The sequence below is a fragment of the Plasmodium fragile genome, assembly GCF_000956335.1.
Source record: "Plasmodium fragile strain nilgiri unplaced genomic scaffold supercont1.12, whole genome shotgun sequence".
NCBI lineage: Eukaryota > Apicomplexa > Aconoidasida > Haemosporida > Plasmodiidae > Plasmodium > Plasmodium fragile.
This window is the reverse complement of record NW_012192592.1, coordinates 103,763-129,723: the sequence shown is the minus strand read 5'-3', so window position 1 is coordinate 129,723 and position 25,961 is coordinate 103,763. Positions and strand designations below refer to the sequence as shown.

Sequence of the window (25,961 nt, the reverse complement as noted above, 5' to 3'; positions counted from 1 at the left end):
GCGCAGAATGTCACGACATGTGTTATGTCAAGCATTACACCACTTTTTTTGTTCGAAACTGTTCATTTTCTTACCACCAGTAAGAAGTTTTGTGTAAAATTTGTACACTGTTTCCCCATGAGGGACTTCACTTGGCTACGTTTTGCAAAAAGGTTTCCTTCTCTAAAAAAAAAAGCGACACGCTGTGATTGACTTAGGGGATGGCGACTGGACGCGACTTACCGGATGGTCACTGCACACTGCTTCACCAACATTTGGATAATTTTACTTTGCAGCTCATTTACAGCCTTATGGGTAAGGTTCTGTGTGTGGGAGCGGTAAGTTATTCTATAACAGACACTCGTTTGATTGTTCTTGGGGTTGTGATAGGAATCTATTTTTTTTACTTGTTCTATATTTTCGCTAGCTACATCTCTGCAAATTTGAAAGAATAAATCTTCTTTAAATTGACTGGTGACATAAAAGGAAATGTCCTTTTCCACAGGAGGGAAATTACTGAAGGGGTGGAATGTGGTTATTAGGCCTTCCTTAAACTGATTTATGAATCTGCTGTCGTTACTCCAAAATAAACGTATGTCGTTGATGTGGTAGAGCAGCATGGCTAGTCGTTCAAGTCCGATTCCGAAGGCCCATCCTTGGTACCTAATCGTTTTTAAGAATTTGTTCATTTGATCTTCAATTCGGTTGTTGAGGGGGGCGCTGCAGAGTTTGTCCAGGATATCCTTGGGGGTAGCCAAGTTGGGCGCGATCCACTCCGCGGCGGTCTCGTTCGCGATGGCCCTAGTCACTGCCTCCTCAATCGATTGGAGCTCTCCCAGGAGGCCCCTGTCATGGCGGGCAATCTCGTCCTCTATTATTTGGCGTATATCTTCCGCGTGCAGGGCCATGGTGATGACTTCCTTTTTGATTTTCCCGCACCCTAGGACTTCCACCCAGCGGGGTTCCTCACTAGGAGACTGTCCATATAAGGTGCCTGAACCACCATCCTCGTTGCCATCTCGAGTCGTGTTGATTGCCCCTGACGATGCCCCTTCGATGTAGAGCTCGTACGACGGGTCGGTAAAGGGGAAGGACGTGTTACCATCCCATTTCATTTTTATATCAGAGGCATTGAACAAGTAGCGAATCAGCTGTTCAAGGTTTCTCTTCAAATCCTTTTCGACATCAAAATTATTAGGGCGGATCAGAAATCCATCGGTCTGATGGAAAATGGGAAAGTGAAATCTATCAATTTCGTCCCTTCTGTAGACACTTCCCGTGTATATAACATTTTTGTAATTTCGCCTTAACAGGTCAGGTAAATGCGCGGTCATATGTGTCCTTTTCAGCAGGACCTTGTTATGGGGCACGAATTTCGTGGCTAAGTAGTATTTATAAATTCCATTGGTATTCTCTAGGGGAGTGTACAGATCATTATGTAGAGTAGAAAAATGTTTTACGTAATTTTCACTTAAGTAAAAAGTATCTCTTATGTTCCTAGCGGGGTGTGTGAGCGGCACGAAGAGCTCATCAAAGTTTTGCTTCACACTGATGTCACTGTTGAGGTTATCGAAGGCTTCGTATTTGAAGAAATCTTCTATCTTTTTTTTTACTGTCCTTATTGGGTGGTTTGCAACATGGTATAACACTCTCCCTTCATTGGACTGAATGAGTTTGGGCAGTGGCAGCACCATTGTGCGTGGGAGGTTGCTTTCAGTGTGTTTGCCCTTGTTACAACATGGTGTATTGGTAGGCCCACGCGAGGAGAGGGAAACAAAAAAAAAAAAAAAAAAAAAAAAAGGACCCTGCACAGGGTTACTTATGGAAGAAGCTCACCTGGAATACCAATACACATAAACCAGGGTTGCATTATCTGCGGTTTTTTCCTCAAATGGGGATCGTGAGGGGGGACGCAAATATTGTTGAAAGTTGGGTTTCTTGTTCACCGGTTCACTCCGCTCCCGCAGAGCAATTCGACACTGCGCGAGGTGGCATAGCATATGGGGGTAGTGTGTATATCTATATGTTCCTATATGTGCTTATGGTGTGCCTATTTTAACGCTGCACAGAGCGGGCGCGTCGAACCGTTACGGGCGCTCTCGAGGTAGGAAGTAGATGCACCGACCGCAGTGGGAAATTCACATTTTCAAAAAAAAAAAAAAAAAAAAAAAAAAAGTGTATCAGGGTGACGCAACAGTGGGAAGAAAGTAGGACACACCTACATGGCTGACTGGGAACGATTTATTCCTTTGTTCATATGCGACACCTGCATGTGTACCGCGCGGTATCCACGCACAGGTGACGTGAGAACTTTTTGTGAAGCGGAAGTACGTGTGGAAGTGTGCGTGTAAAAGCCCCTGTTAATGCCTTTGTGTATAGCCACAGCTGTGTGCTACACACATGAGTACACACATCGCCACGTTTGGTGTGAAAACCTGAAGGGGGGGTGGCAAATTCTTACTTTTTCCGCACCACCCCCTTTTCTACGCGTATGCCGCGTTTTGATTTAAAGAACGGATTACGGCGCGATGACTTTTCGCCAAGCCGAGTCGATGTGACGAAAGAGGTACCAATGTACATTCGCATGTTAGGACGTTAGTATGTTCGTGTGTACGTATCCTCTTACGCTTGTATGCATTTATGTATGTATGCCTCTGCGGGTGTTTGACCCATTCCGGGCCACGCGCTTAGAGGAGAAAAGCCTACCTGCAGGATGCCCGTGGGTTTATGCCAAGCAGCTCGTTCACTCTACACCCATTGAGATGCTCCTAACCATATACCGACTACCCCCCCTTCGAAGGTACACTCCCCCGCCGTTGCATACTCAGGTACACCACACCTGGTGTTCTGGCGCTAAAGCACCGGTGGCTGTGGGAAGATAATATTCTTGCCTACGCTTGTCTATGTATCGGCTTCGAAAAAAATAGGAGCCTTTGTCCTTTTATGGGTACAAACGGGTTGGTAGTTCTATGTCTTTAAGAAAAAAAAAAAATAACAAAAATAAAGGAAGCCCCAAAAAAAATTCAAAAAAGTTCCACAATTTCACAAATTCCACAAATTCGAAAAAATGCAAAAAATTTCGAAACACCTCCCCTTTTTTTTAATACATATAAAAGTGGCTGCACTTAAATCTTTTTTTTTTTTTTTTGTGTAATTTAGTTGTCAAAACATTTTCTTTCATTTTTGTTTATTTTAATTTTTGCATTTTTTGTGCAATTTTTTGGCTGTGGAGGGGTCCCCATATTTTTTTTCTTCACATTTCTGAACTTGCCTTTTTTTTTCGTCGAAGCAATTTTTTGGGGCAACCTCCAACAAAAAAAAAAAAAAAAAAAAAAAAAAAAAAAAAAAGCCAAATTAGGTAGGAAAGTGACCCATAATTAAGAAAATAAGAAATAATGAAAAGGATTTATTTAAGAAGAAAAAAAAATTAAAAAACATAAAAAAAAAAAACCCCAAAAAAATGAAAAAAAAAAAAAAGTAAAGAGGGTAAAAAAAAAAAAATAACACGCTCCTTCGTATGCTGAGAAGATACATTTTATTTATTTATTATTTATTTTTTTTTTTTTTGTTACCCTTTTTATAATATTTAAATGCGAAAGAAGAATTTTATTTAAGTATGTGCGGGCATAACCTACGCATATATATATGTATATAGTTATTTGCTTGCAGGCTCTCTATCTTCTGTACGCGCAACGCTTACGTTTATGATTTGCCTGTGGAGTTGCACATATACTTGTATGTGTTTGCTTTGTTGGTGGGGGAGAGGGGATACGGGATGCTCTTTGCTTATCCTTCGTAACCCTCACCAAGATTGTAGCTGTTGGAAGGATTTTCTCCAACAGAAGAGAGTAGAGAATAGAGTCTACATAGGAGAGTTTATGCGTATGCACTTGAGAAAGTGTAACTGTTATAAAGTGTAAATGGAAAGACAAACCCTGGAGTAGCTCTAAACCCTGCATACCGTTTTATGAGCACAGTTTTGTCCTGTTTGTTTTTATCACCCCCCGCACACATACACATACACACACACACACACACGCGCGAAGGTGTAGAAGTGCGTGTTACATTATTTGGTGGTAGGGAGTGTAGCGGTGGTCTACATAGGCCTACATAAAGGGGGAAAAAAAAGAAGCCAAAAACAAGTAAGCTTTTTTTTTTTTTTGCAGGGCAGTGAGCCGTACGCTATATCTTCGTTAGGGTAAGGGCGTCGGTGGTACCTGGGGCACATTTTTGTCCGTAGCATCGTTGCTTCCTCCCCTCCCCGCCACCACTTCTCCGCTTCATCGTGTCAGCGCCATGGAGAGAGTGGAGTTTTACAAAAAGTACCAGGAGTACTACCAAAATGACATTAACCAAATTCCGCCGCTAATTGAGGGCATGGGGATCGAGCTGTACGATCTGTACTTGAGCGTGCTGAGCCATGGGGGCTACTCATGTGTCAGTAGGAATTCTAAGTGGGTGAAAATAGCAAGGGAGTTTGGGCTCATCAACAAAGAGAAGAATATAAAGCTTATAGAAGACATAAAATGTATAAAGGAGTATTACCTGACCTATTTGCGAGAGTTCGAAAGGATCCATGACAATATAAAAAAAGGAAAGTCATCCCCAAAGAAGGGTCGGACAGGAAAAACTCCCACCAGTTTTGACCTCAGGTATAATAAAAAAATATCTATTAGTAAATCAAATAATAAGAAGGTAAAGACAGAAACATTTATGCACAATTTGCGGCGCCCAGGACAGGTAGCTGGTGCAAACATGCCTGGGGGGATGGTACATCAAGGGGTCATTAACAGTGTGGGTCATACAATGGGAAATGTGAAAGGTTCGTACAAAGCTTTACACACATATGGTAGTAACGGCAACGTAAATGGTACGTATATGGATGTGTATAATATGAACAGCCCCCCAAGTAAGATGTGGAAAGATAATTTTTACGAAAAGGGAAATGCCTACTGTTTGGAGGATTACCTTGATGGAAGTGCAAGCTGGTATGGTGGAGACAGGATGCGGGCACAAATGTTTATGAACAATAGTCCAGTTGAAAAGAGCAAAACTAGAGGCAGCCACAAGAAGGGGCTCAGTAAGAAACGCAGCTTTAAGACTGAAGGGGATTTCGCCGAGTCGGATATGCGTCCCATGCATGTGGGAGATTTTAACGTTGCCAATTATGGGGCGTATGGAAATTATGGAAATGGGGGTGGAGGCTTCCCCAATTATCAGGTAAATTCTTTTCATGACATGAATGGGGGTGCAGGAGGATATTACTACTACGGTGGGGAGTTGCCTTATGGCGTGGCGGCACCCTGTGAAGGGAATAGTTACATGGATCCGACCTCAATCAACAGGGCAAAGTACCTGTATAACAATCAAATGGTCAGTTTAGGTGAGCTTGGTGGTGGAGTTAACACAAGTGCAAATATGGGGAATTATTTTTTTAATTATGGAGGAGTCGGTTTTGTTGGGGCCCCCCACACCCTTGACAATTCACTGGACGGTTACAATTATATGAATGGATCCCCCCGCGGAGGTGTGGTTTCGAGCGGTGTCGTTTCGAGCGGTGTGGGAGGTTATGTAGGTAATGGGTCTAATGGAGGTGTGCACCAGGGGATGAACTACGGAATGAATTACGGCATGAACTATGGCTACAATTTTGTAAATAATTACGCTAATAATTATGGAGTGAATTATGGGTACAATTATGGAGGCGACTACTACTACCCGGGTTACTACTCCCCGTATGAGGGAAATGCTAAGTGGAATCCTTTTATAGGAAATGCAAATGAGAAATTGATGATGGCAGTGGGTGGTCCTACGAACCTTTTCTCGTTGGATGGTTACGGAGGGTCGTCACTGCCATACGGCCTTCCGTTAAGAAATGACATGAGCAGCGACGCGAAGAACTGCATTGACATATACAGGATTTTACTAGGACTAAACAAAAGGAAGGAGAAGGTGGCTGACTTTATATTCTGTTTGAACGTTTTGTATACCGTGTCGGTGATGAATGATATGTCCCTGTCGAGGACGCAAATTAAAATAATCATATGTATGCTTTTGCAAGTGCTAGACGAGATGCTTCTCTTTTTTTACTCCAAGTTGAGCATGAAAGAGAGGGCATTAGATATAATGATTAAAAGTTTTGCAGATTATGTGTCAGATAAGAGTGGTTGGAAAAGTGGGAAGGGACATATAACACTGGGGGGGGATGATTACAATGGCGTCGTGGCTACTGGGGAGGGTAAGTACCTCATGGGGTGCGCTGTGTGTTCAACACGTGATGGAGACAATTTGGACTCTAAGGGGGAGAATGTTGTGGAGGGATCTCCTCAAAAGGGGAGGACGAGGAGCGCCATCATGGGGACACTACTAAGTGATAAAGTAAATCTTGGCGAGATAGCGAGTTTGTATTTGTCCTACAGTGTATACTGTCGTGATAAGAGGCGGAAAATCAGGCATGCAGGCATGTCGCTGGGGGAGGCGAATGATGTGGCGGAGAATAGCGCAGGGGACAGTAACGCGGAGGATGATTCCGTCGGGGAGGGAACCAGCACACCAGATGACGGGAGCGATTGGGAGGAGGAGCCCCCCTGGAGCTCCAACCCCCCCAGCAGCGTCAGCAGCTCGGACATAGAAAATATAATTATGGGGGGAAGAACCACCAGGGGTGGAAATGAATCTACACAAAGCTTATATAAAGATAAAGAGGAGTGCAAACAATCCATGATGCAAAAAAGCAACCAAGAGTTTGTCTTTCTCATTTTGTATATAATAAATAATCTGTTTCAAACGAGAAAATATAACCTCTACTTTTGTGACAGAAAAAGTGATGAAGTTAGGGATGGCTCTTTAGGGGAAGAGAGAGACACGATGGACACATCCGGGGGTGGTACCGTTGACAAAATGGGTAATGGGCACATTAAGGATAATGTTAAGATGGGGGGAAAGGTCGTTGGGGGAATTTCCACCTGTGATGATATGCCTGAGGAGAGTAAAATGAACGAACTGTGTAAGGACAGCCAAGGGAGTGATAAGATAAATGTGGGTGATAATGGTGTAGGTGAAGAGAGTGGGAAGGATGATGAAGGGGATCGTTGGAAAGGGGAAGGTCATCTCTTGTCCAGTAGAACTTGCGAGAAGGATTTTTGGTCAGACGACTGGTCCGATTCCTCCTCAGGATGTTGTAGTATGTGCAGTTACAAAAAAGGGGTCGTTAAAAAGGAGGAGGTTGCTCCAAGTAGGGGCATAACTAGGGGGTATGCTAAAATTTTGAATGATAAAAAAAAAATGATGGAAAATGGAGGCGAACTTATCGGGGAAGACGCTCTCGTGGGTGTGAAGGTTCAGGGGGGTGAAGAAGAGACCATGGGCAAAGTGTGTAACAATGGGGAAGCGGCACGTGGGGTTGGTTGGACGGACCAGGTAGGCAATGCGGCGTTTCAAAAAGGGGACGGAAAGTGGCCAAGCGAGGAGGCCAAGTGGTTAAACGAAGAGACCAACGTATGTGATAATCGTAAGAGTAGCCGCATGAGCAGCGCCTGCAGTTATTCTCTTTCCCCCAGTAGCGAAATGTTTCCCATTTGTGAGGAAGGGTCTTCTGTACAGACTGCCAATTGTTCCATGCCGCATAGTGAGGTACCCTTCATGGCTGACGATAGGACAGCTCATTTAGGAAATGGACTGAACGGAGATGTGGACAAGGCACATGACATGAGTTGCATGAGAGAGGAGAAGCTTCACCCAGAAGGGGGTAACTTGGGCGATAGTAATTGCCCCATTAATGGATCGAACGGAGTGACAAATGTAAGTACAGGGGTGAAAAGCCGCTTGGGGAGGCCAAATAAAGAAACGGTTTCCGGACATGACATGAAGGTGAAGGAAGAAGGGGGTATTGCAAATAGGCTTGTACATGACAGAACGGATGACGCAAGCCTTCACAAGGACAACGATGGGGCTACCCCTAATGGCGGCAGCGGTATGGGGATGCAGATGCACCATTTAAGTGACAATCGGAGAGGAGACAACTACGGTAGAGGGGGGAATGAAAAGTATGGTGACGACGCACTGTCTCATGTAATTAATAAAAATGGGGGTAAGGGATCTTCCCCTCAGCATATGAACAAGAGCAATTACGGGGGGTATGGTGATCCTGGTATGGTTGAAAATGTAACGCAGAGTGTAGGTGATGCCGCTTTGGTGGGAAGCACGTATAACACTACTACTCACGTGAACCCACTGGGAGGTGGTAACGTAGATGGAGATCAATTCCAGAGGACATATAACGGTCAGGGGTGTGGGATCCCGCTTGACGGTAGTCCCTTTGGAGGAAACCCTTATGGTCAGAATTTCCCCGCAAATTACCATGGGGGGATTTCTAAACATAACGGCGGCGTGATAAATGGCCTTTATGCGCCGAACGAAGATGGTGGAAGAAGGCATGGCTTGACTAGGGAGGACACCCAAGTGAAGAAGCAAGGGGACGTAACAAGGACCGGTGATGCAATCAAGAAGGAAAATAATATGGTGGGAAATGTTGAATGTGGACAGCAAAATGGGAAAATGAATGAGGAGAAAATTTGCAAAAAATGTGGCACAACACGCATACAGACCAAGGGGCAACATAAGGAGCAAAATAATAAAGAGGAAATGAAAAGAATTTTTAAAAATATGAAAAAGGAGGTATATGAAGAAATGAAAAAAATATTTAAAGAAAAAAAAATAAAACAGAACAAACTGTTACACTATTTTGACATGAGTAAATTGCTAAGTGTCTTTGAATTAATTTTTTTAAAAAATTTCGAAAATATTATTTTCCATGAAAAGGCAATACAAAATATTTATATGAACATGTTCATATGTGTAGACATATTAAATAACGAATTGGGAAGAAGCATTTCCCTCAAGTATATATTTTTTCCTTCCGAGTTTTTGAAGCGCACAAGTAAGTTTAAAATTACTGCCCATTGGGATAAGAAGAATAAGCTGTTCATTCAGTCGGAGGATCAGAGGGCTGCGTGCAGAGAAGTCTCTGAGGCGGGGGATACGCCCCAGAGGGATACTCAGAAGGGGGGCAAAAGTGAAGGCGAGAATGTTGGGGGGGAAGACATTCTACAAAATGGATCTGAGGAAAAAACAGCGACTGAGAAAGTGGAAAGAGAAGAGGACCCCCCCGCGGTGATGAAGGGAGAAGGAGAGACAGAAGAACTGAGCGGAATGGAATACAGGAAAAAAATAAAAAAATTGTTTTTAAAAATTTTTAGAAGAAACAATAAAAAATATAACATTTATAAAAAAATTGATTACAAATTTTTAATGAGAAAGTACAAGTACAATGGTCCACTGAATTGTCAAGAGAAGGAAAAGTTTAAAAAATTCATCATCCTTGATTTGCACGAAATTACGAAAAAAATTCTTTTAAAAGTGTATAAGCGGGTCAATACTCACCTCAACATTGCCATTTTGTCCTTAAACATATTAACGCACATTTTGTATTTAATTCCGAAGAGGATGTTGCATGTCTCGTTTATTTTTTGGGTTTTAAATGAAACAATAAATGTGAAATGTGCATATACTTATTTAAGTGTTCCTTTGTGTATTTTGAATTACAATGGATTTCTCTTCCTCGAAACGATGATGAAGCTCATCATTCGTATGATTGAAAATGATGTTATGCCGTTGCACCCTTATATGTTATCCTTCCTTCGCTTGTGTTCCTTCCCATTGTATATTTATTTGTACTTTGATATTCCCGTGTCGCACACACTTATTATTACTGCCCTGTCTGCGTTGTACTTGCTGGTTACTTACGACCCTGACTTTTTAGCCACAGGGTTTGTTAGTGCGAAGGCCGGCGGGGCGCGTTCCTCTACGGGAAACTGCGTCAGGGTTGGGGATGACGTGGAGCACGGAGAGGAGAAGGGCACTGGCCTTGACCACGTTTGTAAGAAGAGAAGACTTTGGGATATTCCTACCTCGGGGAAAAACAGCGACGAGGTGAAGAGCGAAGTGAAGTGCCAAGTGAAGCATGAAGTCAAAAAGGAAGGTACGCCGGAAGAGACTCAGGAAACTACCCACGAAGAACTGACAGAGGAGAGGAAGGAACTGCTTGAAAAAATCTTTATTAAAACCATGTTGCTCTTCTTGAAGAAGTCCATTTACTTTAAAAGCATTTTCAACTGCGCGAATATAAACGAGAAGGAAGAAATGCTCGTGGACAGCAGGAGGGTGCAAGTCATTTTAAAGAATTGGAGGATGCATAGCGAAGAAATGGAAAAGGAGAAGGACGATTTGTATTGTTCGAACATTGAAAATAAGGTTTTCTATTTACACGACAATTTGCTTTTATACGCTTTGGACAATTTACCCATTTCCAGTCCTGCCAAGGATATGAAGATGTGTGAAAATATAAAGAACCAATTTATTAATCAGTACTGCACCACAGTTTCCTTCTCGTATGACTTTGTCATGTCTGAGAGTACGGAATTGCAGAGACTTAGCATTTACGCACATTCTATAGTGCCCATTTTTTTGTTCCTATCTTCTCACCGTATCTTATGGCAATGTTTGTCACCCCATATCCCGATGCTGACGCAGGTAAGGCAAACTGAAGGGTAACTCTACCCCTGTGCATACGTTTGGACGGCAGACCAGAAATGCTGGCCCATATCAGTATTAACTAATAATCCATTTCGTGTACCTTTTTGGGGAACCCGCAACTGAGGCGTGTCGCATGTGTGTGTTACCCATCCGTCGAAAAACGGTTTAATCATTTTTTTTTTTTTTTTTCCCGAGCAGATGGCGTTCATCCAGACGGACATTAGTCGTTCCCTGTGGGTTATACTGAAGGAGTACTATTTTAGAAGCTTCATGCGGGAGAAACGTAGTGGGAAAAAGCTCGACTCATGTTTTGACTCCCGATTGGTCAAGATTGAGAAGGTGAATAGGAATGTAGCAGGATGAGTCGAATTGACGTCAGTTTCTACCTCCTTGTGGTTTGCACTCTTTCTTGTGTTTTTTTTTTTTTTTTTTTTTTTTTTGTTTTTGTGGATTTGTACTAAGAAAGAGGGGAGCCCCAACTCGTCTTACGCTGTCAAGGAGGCACACGCTCCCGGCGGGCTAAAAGCACATAGCTGGTTATTTGTCCGCATGTCTGCCAACGTTTGGAGTGCACATATTCACTGGCCAATTTATCGTCCTATTTATCCGTACGCGAATCTACGAATTCATTTTTCCTCCCAAACATACTCCACATGCACGTCCGACAATTTGCTACATTGCGCGAACTTTGCTACATAGAAGGCAAAGCGTGCGTGTGCATTTTTTATTTCAATGAATTAACCTTCGCTAAGCTTGATGGCTGAAGCAATGACCAGCTGCCAATTGGTATACCAGGTGTGCACCCGCGAAAGTCGTTTTTTTGAAAACGCTCCAAAAGGAACAGTGCAGTAACAACGTTATGCCACGTCTGCTCGGCCGTCACACCAGTGAGACTTAAAAAAATATATATCCACCCGCATGTATAGTTGCATTGGTTAATAAGTGACAGTGCGAAAGGGAGGTAGTTTTAAGAAGGGGCTTGGGGAGATACCAAAATGTGTCTATTCTACGTACGTATCTCCTGCAGCATGTTAATTAACAAAAACAATAAAAAATAAACAATAAACAATAAAATGAGGAATGAACAAAAAATGCATAGCGTGTGAACATCAAAAGTGCAAATTAAAAGAGGTCATTTTTTTTAAAAGGTAAAAATGGCTGTTTAAACATGTGCCGTTTTTTTTTTTTTTTTTTTTTTCCAAAGGTGAAAATGGCTAGCTATTTCGTCCATTTTGCCTGAACGGGCAAGGCATTTTCATTCCATTTCGCGCAATTACATTCCGTTTAATCTGTTAATTCTGTTTTTTGTAAAACTTTACGATGTGTCAAACCAGAAAACAACCCCGACGATGAGGTACGCCGTGATGAGGAGGACGCCCTCAAGCCAGTTGCTCTCACCGTCTTGCACAATTGCCATGGTGACAATGACAGAAATTACTAAAATGACACTGGATAGGGGCGAAAAGGCAAGGGTCATGGGTTTATTTAAAATCCAACCAAAAAGTACCGTAACTGGGACAACGAAAAGAGCAATCTGTGCAGAGGATCCAACAGCTACCCCCATGGTTAAGTCGACTTTGTTTTTCATAGCCACTGTAACGGCTGTTAAATGTTCCGTGGCGTTCCCAACTACGGGCAAAAGAATAACTCCAATAAAATTTTCAGATATGTTATAATACTTAACAACTGCTTCGATGGTGGTAATAAGATATTCCGAGTGCATGCTTACAAGGACAGTTACTATGATTAACAAAAGGGATCCTGCGAGGACGGACAGTTGTGGTACTTCTTCTGTCATTTCTTTGTCTTGAAATAGTGATATATGTGTGTAAAGTTGAAACAGCAGAAATAAGCAGTAGGTTAAAAAAATCAAAACTGCAGTTATTCTGGATACTTTTAAAAGTACTTCAACATTATTGTTTGTGGTAACTGATGAGACGGTGGGAATTGTTATGGCCAGACTGGAGAGGAGTAACAAGGAAGTACTACACGTTGCTCCCTTTTCATTAAATTTTTGTACATGATGGTATAGGCCTCCCGCGAAAAAAGACATACCAAGGACTAGCAACAAATTGGACAATATACTTCCTAGGAGTGTCCCCTGTACTACATTTATCAACCCAGCGTTTAAGGCTTGAATGGAAAATATCATTTCCATCAAATTGCCAAATGTAGCATTTAGCAATCCACCAATTATTTCTCCTGTGTGCAAAGCCAAGTCTTCTGTTACATGCCCCATGAGCGCTGACAGGGGTATTAAGGCCATGAAGTTAAAAAAGAAAATGTATATGTCTTTACACCCTATGAGGTAACTTATAATTCCTATTGGCACAAAAATTAATAATATGTTTAACTTAGTTTGGAGCATATGGTATATCCCTTTGATGTCACTTTTTCTAAAAGAATAATATGCCTCTATATCTCTGTAGCCAAAATTATTCTCGAGATCATCGTCAAGTCCTCCATTAGGCGTTTTGTTGTTACATAAAAGTTGCTTGTGCAAATTTTTGTTTCTTATTAAATTTGTATCGTTTAGGCCCGTTGTGCTTTTGGAGCTTTTGATCGGTGCCACATTTTTGTTCAGCGGCTGGGAAATTGTACGTCTTACGTAAGACGTAGCGCGAACTCTGCCCATAACCATCTTGGCTCTCGTGTAGGTAAAGCGGTGACAAAAAAAAAAAAAGTGGCCTACCGGTGTATAGCTGCCCAGAGGAAAGGTGTAAGGAGATAATATCTCTGGGGATGGTCGGGGCGACTAGAGGGGGTTTGCGGCAAATCACTAAGAAAAAAAAAAAGATATACACGAGCCGATTACACAAGATTTGGTAAGCAGCAATGACAAAAGAGGGATTCGCGGCGAAACGGCTACAACGCTGCAGCGTTGCGGTGATAGAGAGAGGCGGTGGGGTGGGAAGTTGGTAGCTTGAATATGCAATATGTGTTTGTATGGTAAGAGGAGATAGAAAATCAAAACTTAAAAAAAAAAAAAAAAAACAACTTTTTTAATTGTGAAAAGAGTAGGGTTTGGCCTTATCTTTCCATTTCTGTAGCGTCGGTGAAATAAAACGTGTTTTTGTTTGTTGGGTTTGCGGGGGTACACTGCCCAGGTGGGAGGTGAGTGGTGCCTTGTGAGAACTAAAGCCCTGAGAACCTCGAACTTGAACAATAGGTAATATTGTAGCCAAGGAGGAGTGATATATTACCCGGGTGCATAATTATGGTGGTACACATAAGTGAAGCTCCGCGTAAGGTTTACGCATGTATTGGGGAGTGGGGCAAAAAGGGCTAACCGGAAGTTATCTCTTTGGGCGGATAAGTTGGTCGGATGGGTAAAATCCGTGCACGCCAAATGAGGGCATAGGGAACGAAAAGGGGAAAAAAAAAAAATATATGTATTAACAAAATATACATTTATATAAAACAATAAATCACTAAATGGCACAAAGCAGATGGTTCATGAAAATGGGGTTGAGGGAGATCCCTAGTTATTGTCCACGTGGTCAACAGAGGTAACCTGCGCGGAATTGCTCTTTGAGCCAAGCTTCACCTACATTGCCTTGTTTTTTTTTTTTTTTTTTTTTTTTTTGTAGTGATACAGGGAGGCGACTCACCAGGGGGGGTGCATACGATACGTATGCTCATAACCTTCTTGTAAGTGTGTATATATTAATGTTGCATTGCACGTAAGTACGAATTGCGTTTGGGCATATTTTCCCCCATGCGTGATTACCCAATTGGGTGCTGCGTTGTCAGAAGTAACGCAGGAATGGCTCTTACGACGGTACCTTAGCGGGGGTCACCTATGCTAGGCTGGACCGGGTGTGCAGAAAAATTAGGTAGCATAAATTGGCACAACGAATTTGCTTTGAATTGTGAACTTGGTTTGTTCTTACTTATTTATTTATTTTTTCTTTTGGAGGAATCGTACGGAACAATCCTGTTCCACTATGTTACATTTCAGGGCTGTGTTAACCCTGCGAAGTGTTTAGCTTTATGGGGGTGCAGTCAGCCAGTTGGGCTGATTGAGGACGTTTGTGTGTGTAGCAAACAATCGCTTGAGTATCGCACGCTTTTGAAGGCAGAGAAAACATATGAGTGTTGTCCCCCCCTAACAACAGCACATGTAAAGTTCAGTTTAAGCAATATAATTTTGCTTTCCCAAGTGAGGGCCCCTTTTGCGCATTTTGTATGTTCCTCTCAGTTTCAATTTTACGCACCTGTTTGTTCTGTAAAGCATATGAAGTGTTACCAGTTTGTCCGGAGGGGTAAACCCGAATGCACGTCACACGGGGGAATACCACGAATGGTGTGTGAGGGGATTAATAATTGGCGGCGCATATGATTTGGTAAGAAAGGGAGTATATAATTTTAAAACAAGGAGAATGCAGAATTGTCTTGGAGGTGTTAAGCGAAAATGGCTTTCCCTAGCAGAACTGCAATTTGTAAAATATTCGTTCCACTTGTGCGAGGAAGCTTTTTCACTCCTTCCCTTGTATCGCGTATGACATTCGATGAAGGAGAGATGTAAATCACGCTGTCGCTTGCTCGCGAAACAATGGGGTTTGGATGGAGGGGTGAACGAGCGAACTTTTTGCTCATCCCCAATTCGCATGTCTTGCAAAGGATGCATGCACTTGCGTATAATATATTCATCAGGGCAAGCTTTTTCGGAAGTGAACTCAGTGAGGATGCATTTGTGGTGTGGACGGGAAGAGGACAATACACATAAATGAAATGTGTGGCGGCGTTCCTCTAAATAGTGCTGCCTATGTTATTGTGATCACATTTGCGTACAGCGCGTTATATATACATTTAGAGGTGCCCTTCTGTTCAGCGTGAGATGGTTCAACGGGCATCAAAACCACACCCGTGGAGGATCCCTCCCCACGGAAAAATATACGACGCTATTTTTTAATTTGTTCATTTCCATTCAGTATAGCTCGAATTAAAAAAAAAAAAAAAAAAAAGGACAGTCGCTCTCTCCAAAGGGGGAAACCTATTTTCCCACGTTGGCTTAACATACGTCGTTGATGCTGCGCCGTGGGTATTTTAAAATGGGAAATTTTAAAGGGGAAAAAAAAAACAGGCGTTTCTTCTTCACCACGTTGTAAAATGCATCGCACTTTTAGGGCATTTGCTGTTTTTTTTTTTTTTTCTTTTTTTGCGCCATTTCCCTTTGCAAGAATATATAAAAAAAAATTGCCAATTTGGCATTTGAGGGCGACACCGCTGAAGGAATGTAGTGGGGTTGAAACCATATTTCCCCTTTTTTCTGGGTGCGCATAACAGTTTTTTTTTTTTTTTTTTTTTTTTTTTTAAAAAAGGGCGAAATTGCAAGGCGCTTGGACCTGCAAAGCAACGCGCCGAACAGATACCCCACCACCCCCAATTGACCCTTTTTTGTGGTTAAGTGGCAGCGCAGAATCGCCCACTTGAAAATCCGCACTCTCTATTATTTAATTTTCCATGAGAGCGATGAAAATCGCCCGCATGGTGATTATATATATATGTATCACGACGGCTATATGCATATGTATTTGTACTTTATTTGGCAAAACGCCTAGTGCCCTTGGCGCAACCTTTGGTGCGCTTCATACTGCAATGAGGCATGAGGGGTGAGTCGCGGAGAGGCCATTTGTTTTAAACTGCTTGTATGAAGAAGCCCCTGGGCAATGCCGCGCATGAGGGGAAGCCACAGTCGTGTGAAGGTCGCATCAGAAGCGACAGTTAGAAGGCTACGTATGCATAATTTATGAACATAATATATTATATATATATATATATATATATATATATATATATAACCGCATTTATTTCCACATGTGCGTGAGCACGCACGTACGTTTTATGCATGGGATAGTATTATGAGCATACGTTAACGCACCTGCATGGGTGGCAGGTAGAAAACGTAAACGAATATATGCATCCTCATTGGGTTGCGTCAAAGTTGTAGTCTATCCCACACAAAAAGGGGAACACAGTACCCTTAAGTGCGAAGTAAAAAGAGAAGCAGTCACGGAAGGGTTAACACTGTACCCCATCTGTCCAATTAATACCCCCCCCTCAAAAAAAAAAAAAAATAAAAGAAATGAACAGCAAGAAAAGGAACAGGAGTGGAAAAAGCGAATGTATGACTTTGCCACTTGAGAAAACTGAACTGCTTATTGAAAACCTACACAACCTGAAAAACGCAATAGCTCTTTACAGAAAGGAAATTCAACAGAAAAACAAATGCATTAGTGATGTGAAGGCGGACTTGACTTTTTATGAATGCTTGCTCAGGAATGTTAATGTGGTGTGGAATATTTTCAACCACGATTTGTTGAGATTGGTAGGGGAGGAGGAAGCGGCCAGTGGTGATGAAGGAGACTCCCGCTGTGATGGGGGAGGGCCCCACCCTCCTCAAGAAGAACCCACATGGCATTGCAAAAAGGCAGCCTCCCCCTACTACGATGTAGAACAGTTTAAAAGAATTTTTTTAAAATACACACGTAAGCATAATAAAGACAGCGACGAAGAGGAGGACTCTGACTTTTTCAAGTCCCCCTCGGAGGATGACTCTTGTGGGGAGGAATGTCACAATGGCGGTGCGCTACAGGAAGAACCCTTCCCAGGCGACTTGAAAGGAAGCCAAAAGGACAACGAAGCCATGTGTCCAGGGGATAAGAAGGATCGGTGCAAGAAAGAACCGAATGATTTATCATCGCCCTCCAAGGGTACAAAGGGAAATATTATGCAAGACAGTAACATGGGGAGTGGTAAGAAGGAACAACTCAGACATACATTTCATAGCAACATGAAGGATTACGTGAAGGAGGAAGACGTGTGCAATGATGAGGAGGAGGGGAATAAGTTGAATGTAAGTTCGAAGGAGGAAATAAAGTTGGAGGGTTCATTGAAAAGGGGGATGGTGGAGCGGTTGAGTGGTGTGCAAGGAGTTCGCCAAACGGACCGCTCCCCCGCTACCCGAGTGAAGATAAAGAGGGAGCAAGGCGAGTCAACCGAAGAAGGAGACGAGGAACATATACCCAGCGGAAGCCCACTGGATCATAAACTACAAAGAATATTTTTAACGAACATGAAGAAAACGATTCATGTGCTAAACAGAGTGTTAGAGTCGCCAAAAAAGGTGGGTCTAAATTATAACAAGGAATACGTTACAAAAATAAATTATGAAAAAAAAATTTACTATGAAAAGTTTATAAGTGAGAAAAAAAAAAGGGAAGAAGTGGAGAATAAATGTGATGAGCTGAGGATAGAGTTGGACCGATTGGAAAAGAAGAAGACGTCACTCCTTTTTAAGTTGAACAATGAGAGTATCTGTAATACCATTTTGGAGGACGATGAAGAGGAGGAGCAGAAGAAGCGGCAGCAGGAGGAGAAGGACGCGATGAAGAACTCGGCGCAGGATATAGATAGTGTGGGGTGCAGCAAAGGGGAGGACACGGTGCAACGTCAGGACAGTGGGATGGCATGCGTGAAGTGCGGCTTCGTGAATTACGCCAGTGGGAAGGCAGGAGAAGGTGCCGTGAAAGGTGCAAAGGGGGAAGAGCATGGCATGGCGAGTGGGTCGGGAAGTGGTGGATGCGTCTCGGGCGAGGACCCCGCTGCGGTGTGGCTACTGAACTTTGAACAAGTCATAACGAAGGAAAAGATTCTTCAGAGCGAACCGTTCAGACAACTCATAAAGGAGTCCACTGAAGTTTACAAACAGTTGAAGGAGAGGGAAGGTGAAATAGTGTTGTTAAAAAATGAACTTTTAAAAAGGGAGCACATTCGTGATGAGGAATATGAGCATTTACTTAATGACACCATGAATGATAAAAAGTGCTTGTCTAATAAAATAAAAAATTTGCAAGTTGATATTGTGACGTGTAGTATGGAAAAGGAGAAGATTCAAAAGAGGATGGATCTTATGGAGCATGAAATTAAAGCACTGAAAGGGATAGAAGCGAACCAAGTGATGCAGCTGGAGCAGAAGGAGAAAGAACTTTGTAGAATGAGAGTTTCAGTGGACAAATTAAAGGCATCTGAGAGTATTTTAAGGGATAAAATTTTGTCTTTGGAGGGTGGAGGAGGAGTTGTAGGGGAGGTCACATCCCTACTGAATGGGGGATGCGACGATTTGGTAGGCGAGGGAGGTGAAGATTTACAGAGCCAATTGCTTGCGGAGAATAAAAAATTGAAACTTGCTTTGGAAAAAAAAAAAAATACAGAAAATGAATTGGCCATATTGAAAAAAAATTACAATGCCATGAGTGAAGAAATTGAAGAGATAACAAAAGAATTTGAAAAGAAGCAAGAGCAAGTGGATGAAATGATTATTCAAATAAAAAATAAAGAATTGGAGTCGCTGGAAAAATATAACAATGTAATGAACAAAACGTATGTTGAAGAGAACATCAAAAGGTTGGAAGAAACATATGAGGAGAAAATTTCTTCTATAAATAAATTATATGAAAAATATGAAAAATTTGCAGAGTTATATTTGTCCTTATTTTATTATGCAAGGAAAGGTGCTGTAATATCGGACAGCGCACATGAAGAACAAATGAGTTTATTTATTAAAATGAAAGATAAATGTGAGTCCATATTCCAGAGGAAGAATGAACTTGCGGCGATTTTGAAAACTGTGTATGGTTCGAATAGGAAGCTAGTAGACAAATGCAATGCCTTGTATAAAGAAAATCAACATTTGGACAAAATCGCTACGTCTAGTAAAGGAAGAAGGGATGCAAAAGATGCTTCCTTCAGAAGAGAGGCGAAGGAGGGAGAGGGAGAAGGAGGCGAGGAGAAAGAGTTGGAGGACAGCCAGTTACTAATTGAAGAAAATAATGAACTACGCAGAAGGCTAATATGCAGTGTGTGCATGGAGAATTTCAAAAATCATATGATTATTAAATGTGGGCATATATATTGTGAGAGTTGCATTTTTAATAATTTGAAAACGAGGAACAGGAAATGCCCCCAGTGCAAAATACCATTTGATAAGAAGGATCTGCAGAAAATTTTCCTCGACTGACGGTGGTCCCTTTTCCTTATTTTGCGCACATATATATGTGTGCATATGTGGAGTATACACCAAAGAGTGCGTTTTTTTTAAAGTATTTGTCTATTTATTCCCCCATTTTTTTTTTTTTTTTTTTTTTTTTTTTTTTTTTTTTTTTTTTTTTTTTTTTTAAAAAAAAAAAAAAAAGGGGGGGGGGGGGGATGCTGTTGTTATATGTGTATATGTGTGGGGGGAAGGATTAGAGGTGGCTTTCCATCCAGCTTCTTCCCCATTTTCGTGTTGACGTTTGGCTTTACGAGGGACTGTGGCATGCATCCTTTTGTGTAGCTTTACCTTTTTTGGCCTACCCCCCGCACCTCTTCCTTTTCATTTACGCGCCAATAGGTGATGAATGGTCTGCGACCGTGAACTTCATTTGTGCAAACCGATATGCCACTTGGCGCGCGCTTTAAAAAGGTGCGTTTCTTCATTGAAGAGTAGGGCAATGCAAAGCTGCCACACACTACCAGAAAAAAAAAAAATGCTTGGGTGACATCCGTTACCACTTCAGGTGATGGCGCGGTTTTATCTGTCCAGTCGTGGCGTCGGGGCAAATGCGTCTTTTCTCCCTCTGGAGTTGAGCGAAGATGAGGCAGATAAGCACGAGTGCCACTGACCCGTTTGAGCTTCCCGCCCGGGAACCTAATGGATCCCCCCCCGAGCGCATCACTGCTGCGCACAATGGCACATGAGTAGAAAAGCGTATGGCATGTGTGCATAAAGTGTACATATCTTTTTAAAAAATGATTCCTTGTTGGGGTTCCACACGATTGTGCAAGTATGAAGCTCAGTGGATGGGGGATACTTCGCGTAGTAGGCGATAAGTGGGTTCACTTAATAAAACGCAGAGTCCACTCTGGAGGCAGCTTCAACCACGCTAGGGTAGCCTCTTCACATTGTGTTAGTCCACTTGGGAGGCTTCTCCCACACAAAAATACTTTCCCATTTTATCCCCTTCAAAAAAAAAAGAACAAAATTGTTACCGTTGTAAGCTTTTTGTTAGTGTATGTTGGTTAAGTAGCATTTTTTTTTTTTTTTTTTTTTTCCTGGTGCAAGATCCATTTTTTTTGGCGCATTAGATTCTTTTTTGAAGCAATATTTCGTTGGTCATTTTGTGAGCGGCTGGGCAGACTCGCAGTTACGCAACGGAAGGTGATGCCGATGCACGTGCAGGACACCCAAAAGATGCTTTATACAAGCGTCGCAAGAGGATCATTTTGCCTTGGGCATAATGGAGCACGTGGCAAAAGCACGCATCACAGGGAGAGTTTGTGAGGGAGTTTTTTTTTTTCCGGACGAGTCAATTTCGTTTGGTTAAAAAAAGAAGAAAAAAAATTAACCACGGAGAAGCAAAGCTTTATAACACGTCCCCCCTTGTACAAAATATTTTTCTTCACCATGTTTGGACATAGCTGCCTGCGCGAGAAGAGGTACCTAATGGGTGGAAGCCTGTTGGGGGGTATCAGAGGCCAGGTGCGCGTTGGAGGTGCAAGCAGTTTGGGAAGTTGCCCCCGGATAAACAAGAATGATACAAAATGGTATGCATCCTTTGTGGAGCATGTTATGGGTGGAGGAAGGTGTAGACCTGTGAGAAGTGAATTCGTGAGGAGGCATAACTTGATGGCACCTGTTCGAAGGATGAGTGGTGAGTCGAATTACGCTAAAGGGGGGAGACCACCCCCAGGTGGAGGAGACCAAGGAAAGGATGACCCAGACATGAAGGGAAGTAGCAAGAGTGAAAAAAAAAAACAATTGGAAGAAGAAATGAAAAAATTACATGAACAAATAGCAAAGGAAAAAGGGCACCATAAAAAAGTGTTAGTCTTCATTTTTACATGTGTAGTAGGTTTATATATGTACTTCGAATCGTATGACCCTGAATTTTTTTTGTACGACATATTTTTGAAAATTCTTTTAAAGTATGTTGATGGGGAGATGTGTCATGACCTTTTTCTGCTCATGGGAAAATACAATTTGTTACCGTATGACACAAGTAAGGATAGCATATATTCGTGTCAATCGATTAAAGGATTGAACTTTATGAATCCTATTGGAGTTGCAGCAGGATTCGATAAGAACGGGGTGTGTATCGACAGCATTCTTAAGTTGGGTTTTTCTTTTATTGAAGTTGGAACCGTGACTCCTAAGCCTCAAAAGGGAAATGAGAAACCAAGGATCTTCAGAGATGTGGAGACAAAAAGCATTATAAATGCATGTGGGTTTAATAACATTGGTTGTGATGAGGTGAGTAAGAATTTGAAGCGCTTTCGGGAGAAGCAGAGGACAGACAAGCTGCTTCAACAACATATCGTGGGGGTTAGTCTGGGTAAGAATAAAGATTCGCCTGATATTCTGGAGGACCTTAGTTATTGCATCGCGCGCGTTGGAAGGTACGCCGATTATATAGCGATCAATGTGAGTTCGCCGAACACTCCTGGCCTGCGCGACAACCAGCAATCGGAGCGTCTCCAGGGGATTATTCTTCGTGTGAAGGAGGAGATAGGTAAGTTGGGCGGGGCGCAAGACGTTGCGGATGAGCAGCCTTGGGTCAATACGACCAAGCAAAGACCCCTCATTTTTGTGAAGCTCGCCCCAGATTTGGACGAAGGAGAAAAGAAAAAAATTGCTAACGTGTTACTCAAAACGGAAGTCGATGGGATGATTATATGCAATACAACCACGCAAAAATTTAACATAAAAAATTTCCAAGACAAAAAAGGAGGAGTCAGTGGAGCAAAACTCAAAGACATATCCACAAATATGATTTCACAGATGTATAATTATACGAATAGGAGGATCCCCATCATTGCATCTGGGGGTATATTTTCTGGGAGGGACGTGTTGGAAAAAATTGAGGCCGGGGCTTCGGTATGCCAGCTGTACTCTGGTTTGGTGTTTAATGGGATGAAGGCGGCCGTTCGGGTTAAGCGTGAGTTGGACCACTTGCTTTATCAGCGGGGGTACTACAAGTTGGAGGACGCCATCGGCAAGGCCCACCGGCGGGGCGCGTGATACATTACCGCGTCATCGCGTGATGGCGTGATGGCGTGATGGCGTAATCGCGTGAGCGCATGTCTTTATTTTTTTCGTGTGGGTGGCCTTTCGGAGGGTAGCCCCGTCACGCTCAGCAAATACATGTGTCCGCCATTCGTGCAGCGGCAGTTCGTTTGCACTTCGTTCTTGTTTGTCGCATATGTGGCCACCCCCCTCAGTGGACCATCTTTCCGTTAACACTGTTTCTTTTTTAAGAGGTAACTTATGTGTCCACGTCTAATTGCAAAACGGTGGAGAAGCTCCTCCTCCCCCCCTTAACACGTGTTCCATTTAGGTGCGAATTGGAAACAAGGGGGGAAGCGCAAAGTGCCGCGGTTAGTACACACTCGTATTAGAACGGAGAGGCATTCGACAAATGAACTTGAGCCGCGGGACAAGGTGATCTCATCCCTGCTGGTTCTCCCCCTTGTGTGCGTAGGTCTGCACCCAGTGCCTGGCATTTTGAATGGTCTTATGAGGGTCGTGTTTTGCAAACAGAAAGAAGGATTGTATTTCAGCCATGCTGAGGTGGAAGCGCTCAAATATGGTTGCGAATTCCTGGGCCAGATCTTCATGATTAGGAAAAAAGCGTAAGAACATTTTTTTGTACTGATAACTGTTTGCATATGGTATAAATATTTTTAGGTCTACCCTACCTGGTCTAATCAGGGTACTTGGAAGCCTCTCTATATTGTTCGTGGTCATGAAAATGATCCTTTCTTCCGTGGCGACGATACCATCCAGGGCGTTTAGAAGTCCACTGTACGAGACACCTAATGTTTTTATGTTACCAGTGCCAAGTAAGGAATTGGAAATGGTTGAAGCTGTGGAGGAGGAGTCGACTTTTGCATTTGCTTCACTAGGAGTACAAAAGACAAAATCAATATCTTCCAGAATGAGAATGGTCTTTGGAGGTACGGTGGCAAGGAGGTGGATAAATCTGTCGTCGGTTAAGTACACGTCATTAACATTAATGGTGCAGATATTAAAGTCAAAGTGGCCAGCGAGAGCAGCAATAAGACTGCTTTTTCCACAGCCAGGGGGTCCATGGAGTAGGTAACACCTCCTATAAGGTATCCCTTTTTCAATATACCATTTACTCGAATTGAGAAAGGTATCGAGGTCATTAATTATATGTTCACTGAGGTGCTCTGGAAGGATCACAGAGTCTACAGGTCTTTTATTCTTTGGAGTTCCAAAGGGTCTCCATTCATGGCCAAACGTTTTATACAGTAAAGTTTTTCCCTCTTCTTTTTTTTCTATATATATTTTTGCATCTGTTAATATTTTTGAAAAAATATTTTTGGACCATATGAATGTACTGAGTTTTATATTCTCGAATGGGACTGATCTGTTGACATCTGAAGTCATAGTCTTTTCCCTACTGCGTTCAATAAATATAAATTTATTATCATATATGAGTAGGTGATTTCCTATGCTGGGTAGGAAGGAGAAGGATACCGTTTTTTTATTTTTGTCACTTTGCATGTGTGTTTTTAAGCTGTGGTGTCTACTAATTATACCTTTTTTTACAATGTATTCTAGAACCCAATAATATGCATTATCATTGATTGTAATTTCTAATGACGTGAACATATTTTTTTTCACTGCATGGTAGAGGTAGCTGTTTAGTCTGTTTGCTACAGTGACGAATGCTCCTACTGAGATGATTCCGACGCCTGCACTGAAGTATTCATTTTTTGTTATGTTTTTAAAAATGGATTCTATGAACCCGTTTCCGTTTTCTGTGTTTCCGCTGTTTACTATACTGGGCTGCTCCGCGCTGTTGTCGAACCCCTTGTTCACTATAAGCTTCTGCATCTGTGCGAGATGGTGGGGATTACATAAAAAAGGAAGGAAACGGGGGGGGGTGGGGATCCTTTATGAGGGGAGATATGTTCTCCCTCTGGTTGGGTTCATTAGCCGAACTGCCAAGTGTGCTACTCTGTTCACATGTGCATTTTTACAGATGCCTATTTTTTGTGGTTTCTTTTTTTTTTTTTTTTTTGGCTTGTTGACTTGGTTGCCGCTCTGATTGGTAGGCAGCACACCCAATTTGTGGTAGCCTCCGCTGTGTGTTTTTTTTTTTTTTTTTTTTTTTTCCAACGCAAGTGCCGCGGCAACGTCGAGTTGGGCGACCTCGCATCTGTATAATTGTGCACGTGTTTTTTTCACCATTTTTTTTTTACAATTTTTTAAGTTATGCCTGGCCTGGCATGGCATCTAATTCTATCTCATCTAATCACATCTAATTTCACGGTGTCGCGTCGCCCCTGCTTAATGGAAGCCACCTCTTATTTGCCTCATCCCATGGGCGACAAAGGATTGGTAGTGCGGGTAGGGATAATTGCCTCCATTTTAGCAAAATATTATTTCCCACATGGTTCCCTTTTACACGCGTCAGAAAGATATAATGGTTCATGTAGAGTTCATTTTGTAGAATGCTGTTTTCCGTAGAAGGGGTCGCAGCGATGAGTGTGGTGGTAGGACTTTTTCTGCGGTTCGTCTTTATACCAATTTTATCTTTTTTTTTTCCCCCATTTGGTGGGGTCCTCAAATATATGTAAAATATGGACACACCTGTGGGTTGTGACTTTCCACTAGTGCACATGCGTGTGTAACGTGTGATGAATGCGACAGGGCGTAGGATGGACCTGGCTCCAAGAACAGAATTGAGGCGAGGCCGCGGCTTTCTTTTTCATATGGCTACATCATCGCGTGATGCGAAGCGGAATGGGGATGAGCGCATTCCTCTTTTTTCATCGCCTTGGTGGGAAGAAACAACCCATCGACGTGAGCCTCAATTGTGAGTGCCCCCTTTGTGGTAAGACACATGTGAAGGTGTGCGTTGTGTGAGCCGTGGCTCTGGAGGATTGAAACTACTATGCGACTTGTCGCACTGTTAAAAGGAAGAGAGAAAAAAAAAAACACACCAAACGAATCGTTTACAAGTAAACACCTCTTAGCAGTTATGAAGGAGCGGAGACGGTGTAATGCGGAATATGAAGCTTCTACGCTTTTTTTTTTTTTTTTTTTTTTAAAAGGGGGATATTGGGGGAGAATATCAATCTTTTGTATGAACATGTTAAGCGACAATTTCTCTGTGTGTTCATGTCGCTTTCATTTTGCATTACACCAGCACAAGTGAACCCTTTTTTTTTTTTTGTATGCGTGTGGACTACCAGTTACACGGGGAAAACAAAAAAATACATATCTCTTCATACGTATCATTATGAAGGAATGTTACCAAAGATTAATTCGTTGAAGCGTTTTCAAATGATTAAAACGGGGACGAAAAAAAAAAAAA

At 42.3% G+C, this 25,961-nt stretch overlaps 6 protein-coding genes across 6 annotated transcripts; 3 read left to right on the top strand and 3 right to left on the bottom strand.

Annotated features, from left to right (window-relative positions):
* Nucleotides 1-218: 218 nt before the first annotated feature.
* Nucleotides 219-1,673, bottom strand: AK88_01396 (uncharacterized protein; the record flags this gene model as incomplete). The annotated part of the gene is made up of 1 exon (XM_012479031.1): nucleotides 219-1,673. One exon carries the CDS (start codon nucleotides 1,671-1,673, stop codon nucleotides 219-221), a length of 1,455 nt encoding a protein of 484 aa, XP_012334454.1.
* A 2,602-nt stretch (nucleotides 1,674-4,275) lies between these two features.
* Nucleotides 4,276-10,935, top strand: AK88_01395 (uncharacterized protein; the record flags this gene model as incomplete). The annotated part of the gene is made up of 2 exons (XM_012479030.1): nucleotides 4,276-10,569; nucleotides 10,771-10,935. The coding sequence occupies 2 exons, from the start codon at nucleotides 4,276-4,278 to the stop codon at nucleotides 10,933-10,935; spliced, it is 6,459 nt and encodes a 2,152-aa protein (XP_012334453.1).
* Nucleotides 10,936-11,887: 952 nt separating this feature from the next.
* AK88_01394 (calcium/proton exchanger) lies at nucleotides 11,888-13,213 on the bottom strand (the record flags this gene model as incomplete). The annotated part of the gene is made up of 1 exon (XM_012479029.1): nucleotides 11,888-13,213. The coding sequence occupies one exon, from the start codon at nucleotides 13,211-13,213 to the stop codon at nucleotides 11,888-11,890; it is 1,326 nt and encodes a 441-aa protein (XP_012334452.1).
* Nucleotides 13,214-16,660: 3,447 nt separating this feature from the next.
* On the top strand, nucleotides 16,661-19,594 carry AK88_01393 (uncharacterized protein; the record flags this gene model as incomplete). Its single annotated transcript, XM_012479028.1, has 1 exon — nucleotides 16,661-19,594. The coding sequence occupies one exon, from the start codon at nucleotides 16,661-16,663 to the stop codon at nucleotides 19,592-19,594; it is 2,934 nt and encodes a 977-aa protein (XP_012334451.1).
* A 1,425-nt stretch (nucleotides 19,595-21,019) lies between these two features.
* Nucleotides 21,020-22,633, top strand: AK88_01392 (dihydroorotate dehydrogenase (fumarate); the record flags this gene model as incomplete). The annotated part of the gene is made up of 1 exon (XM_012479027.1): nucleotides 21,020-22,633. The coding sequence occupies one exon, from the start codon at nucleotides 21,020-21,022 to the stop codon at nucleotides 22,631-22,633; it is 1,614 nt and encodes a 537-aa protein (XP_012334450.1).
* Nucleotides 22,634-23,059: 426 nt separating this feature from the next.
* AK88_01391 (uncharacterized protein) lies at nucleotides 23,060-24,475 on the bottom strand (the record flags this gene model as incomplete). The annotated part of the gene is made up of 1 exon (XM_012479026.1): nucleotides 23,060-24,475. The coding sequence occupies one exon, from the start codon at nucleotides 24,473-24,475 to the stop codon at nucleotides 23,060-23,062; it is 1,416 nt and encodes a 471-aa protein (XP_012334449.1).
* Between the last annotated feature and the right edge of the window lie 1,486 nt (nucleotides 24,476-25,961).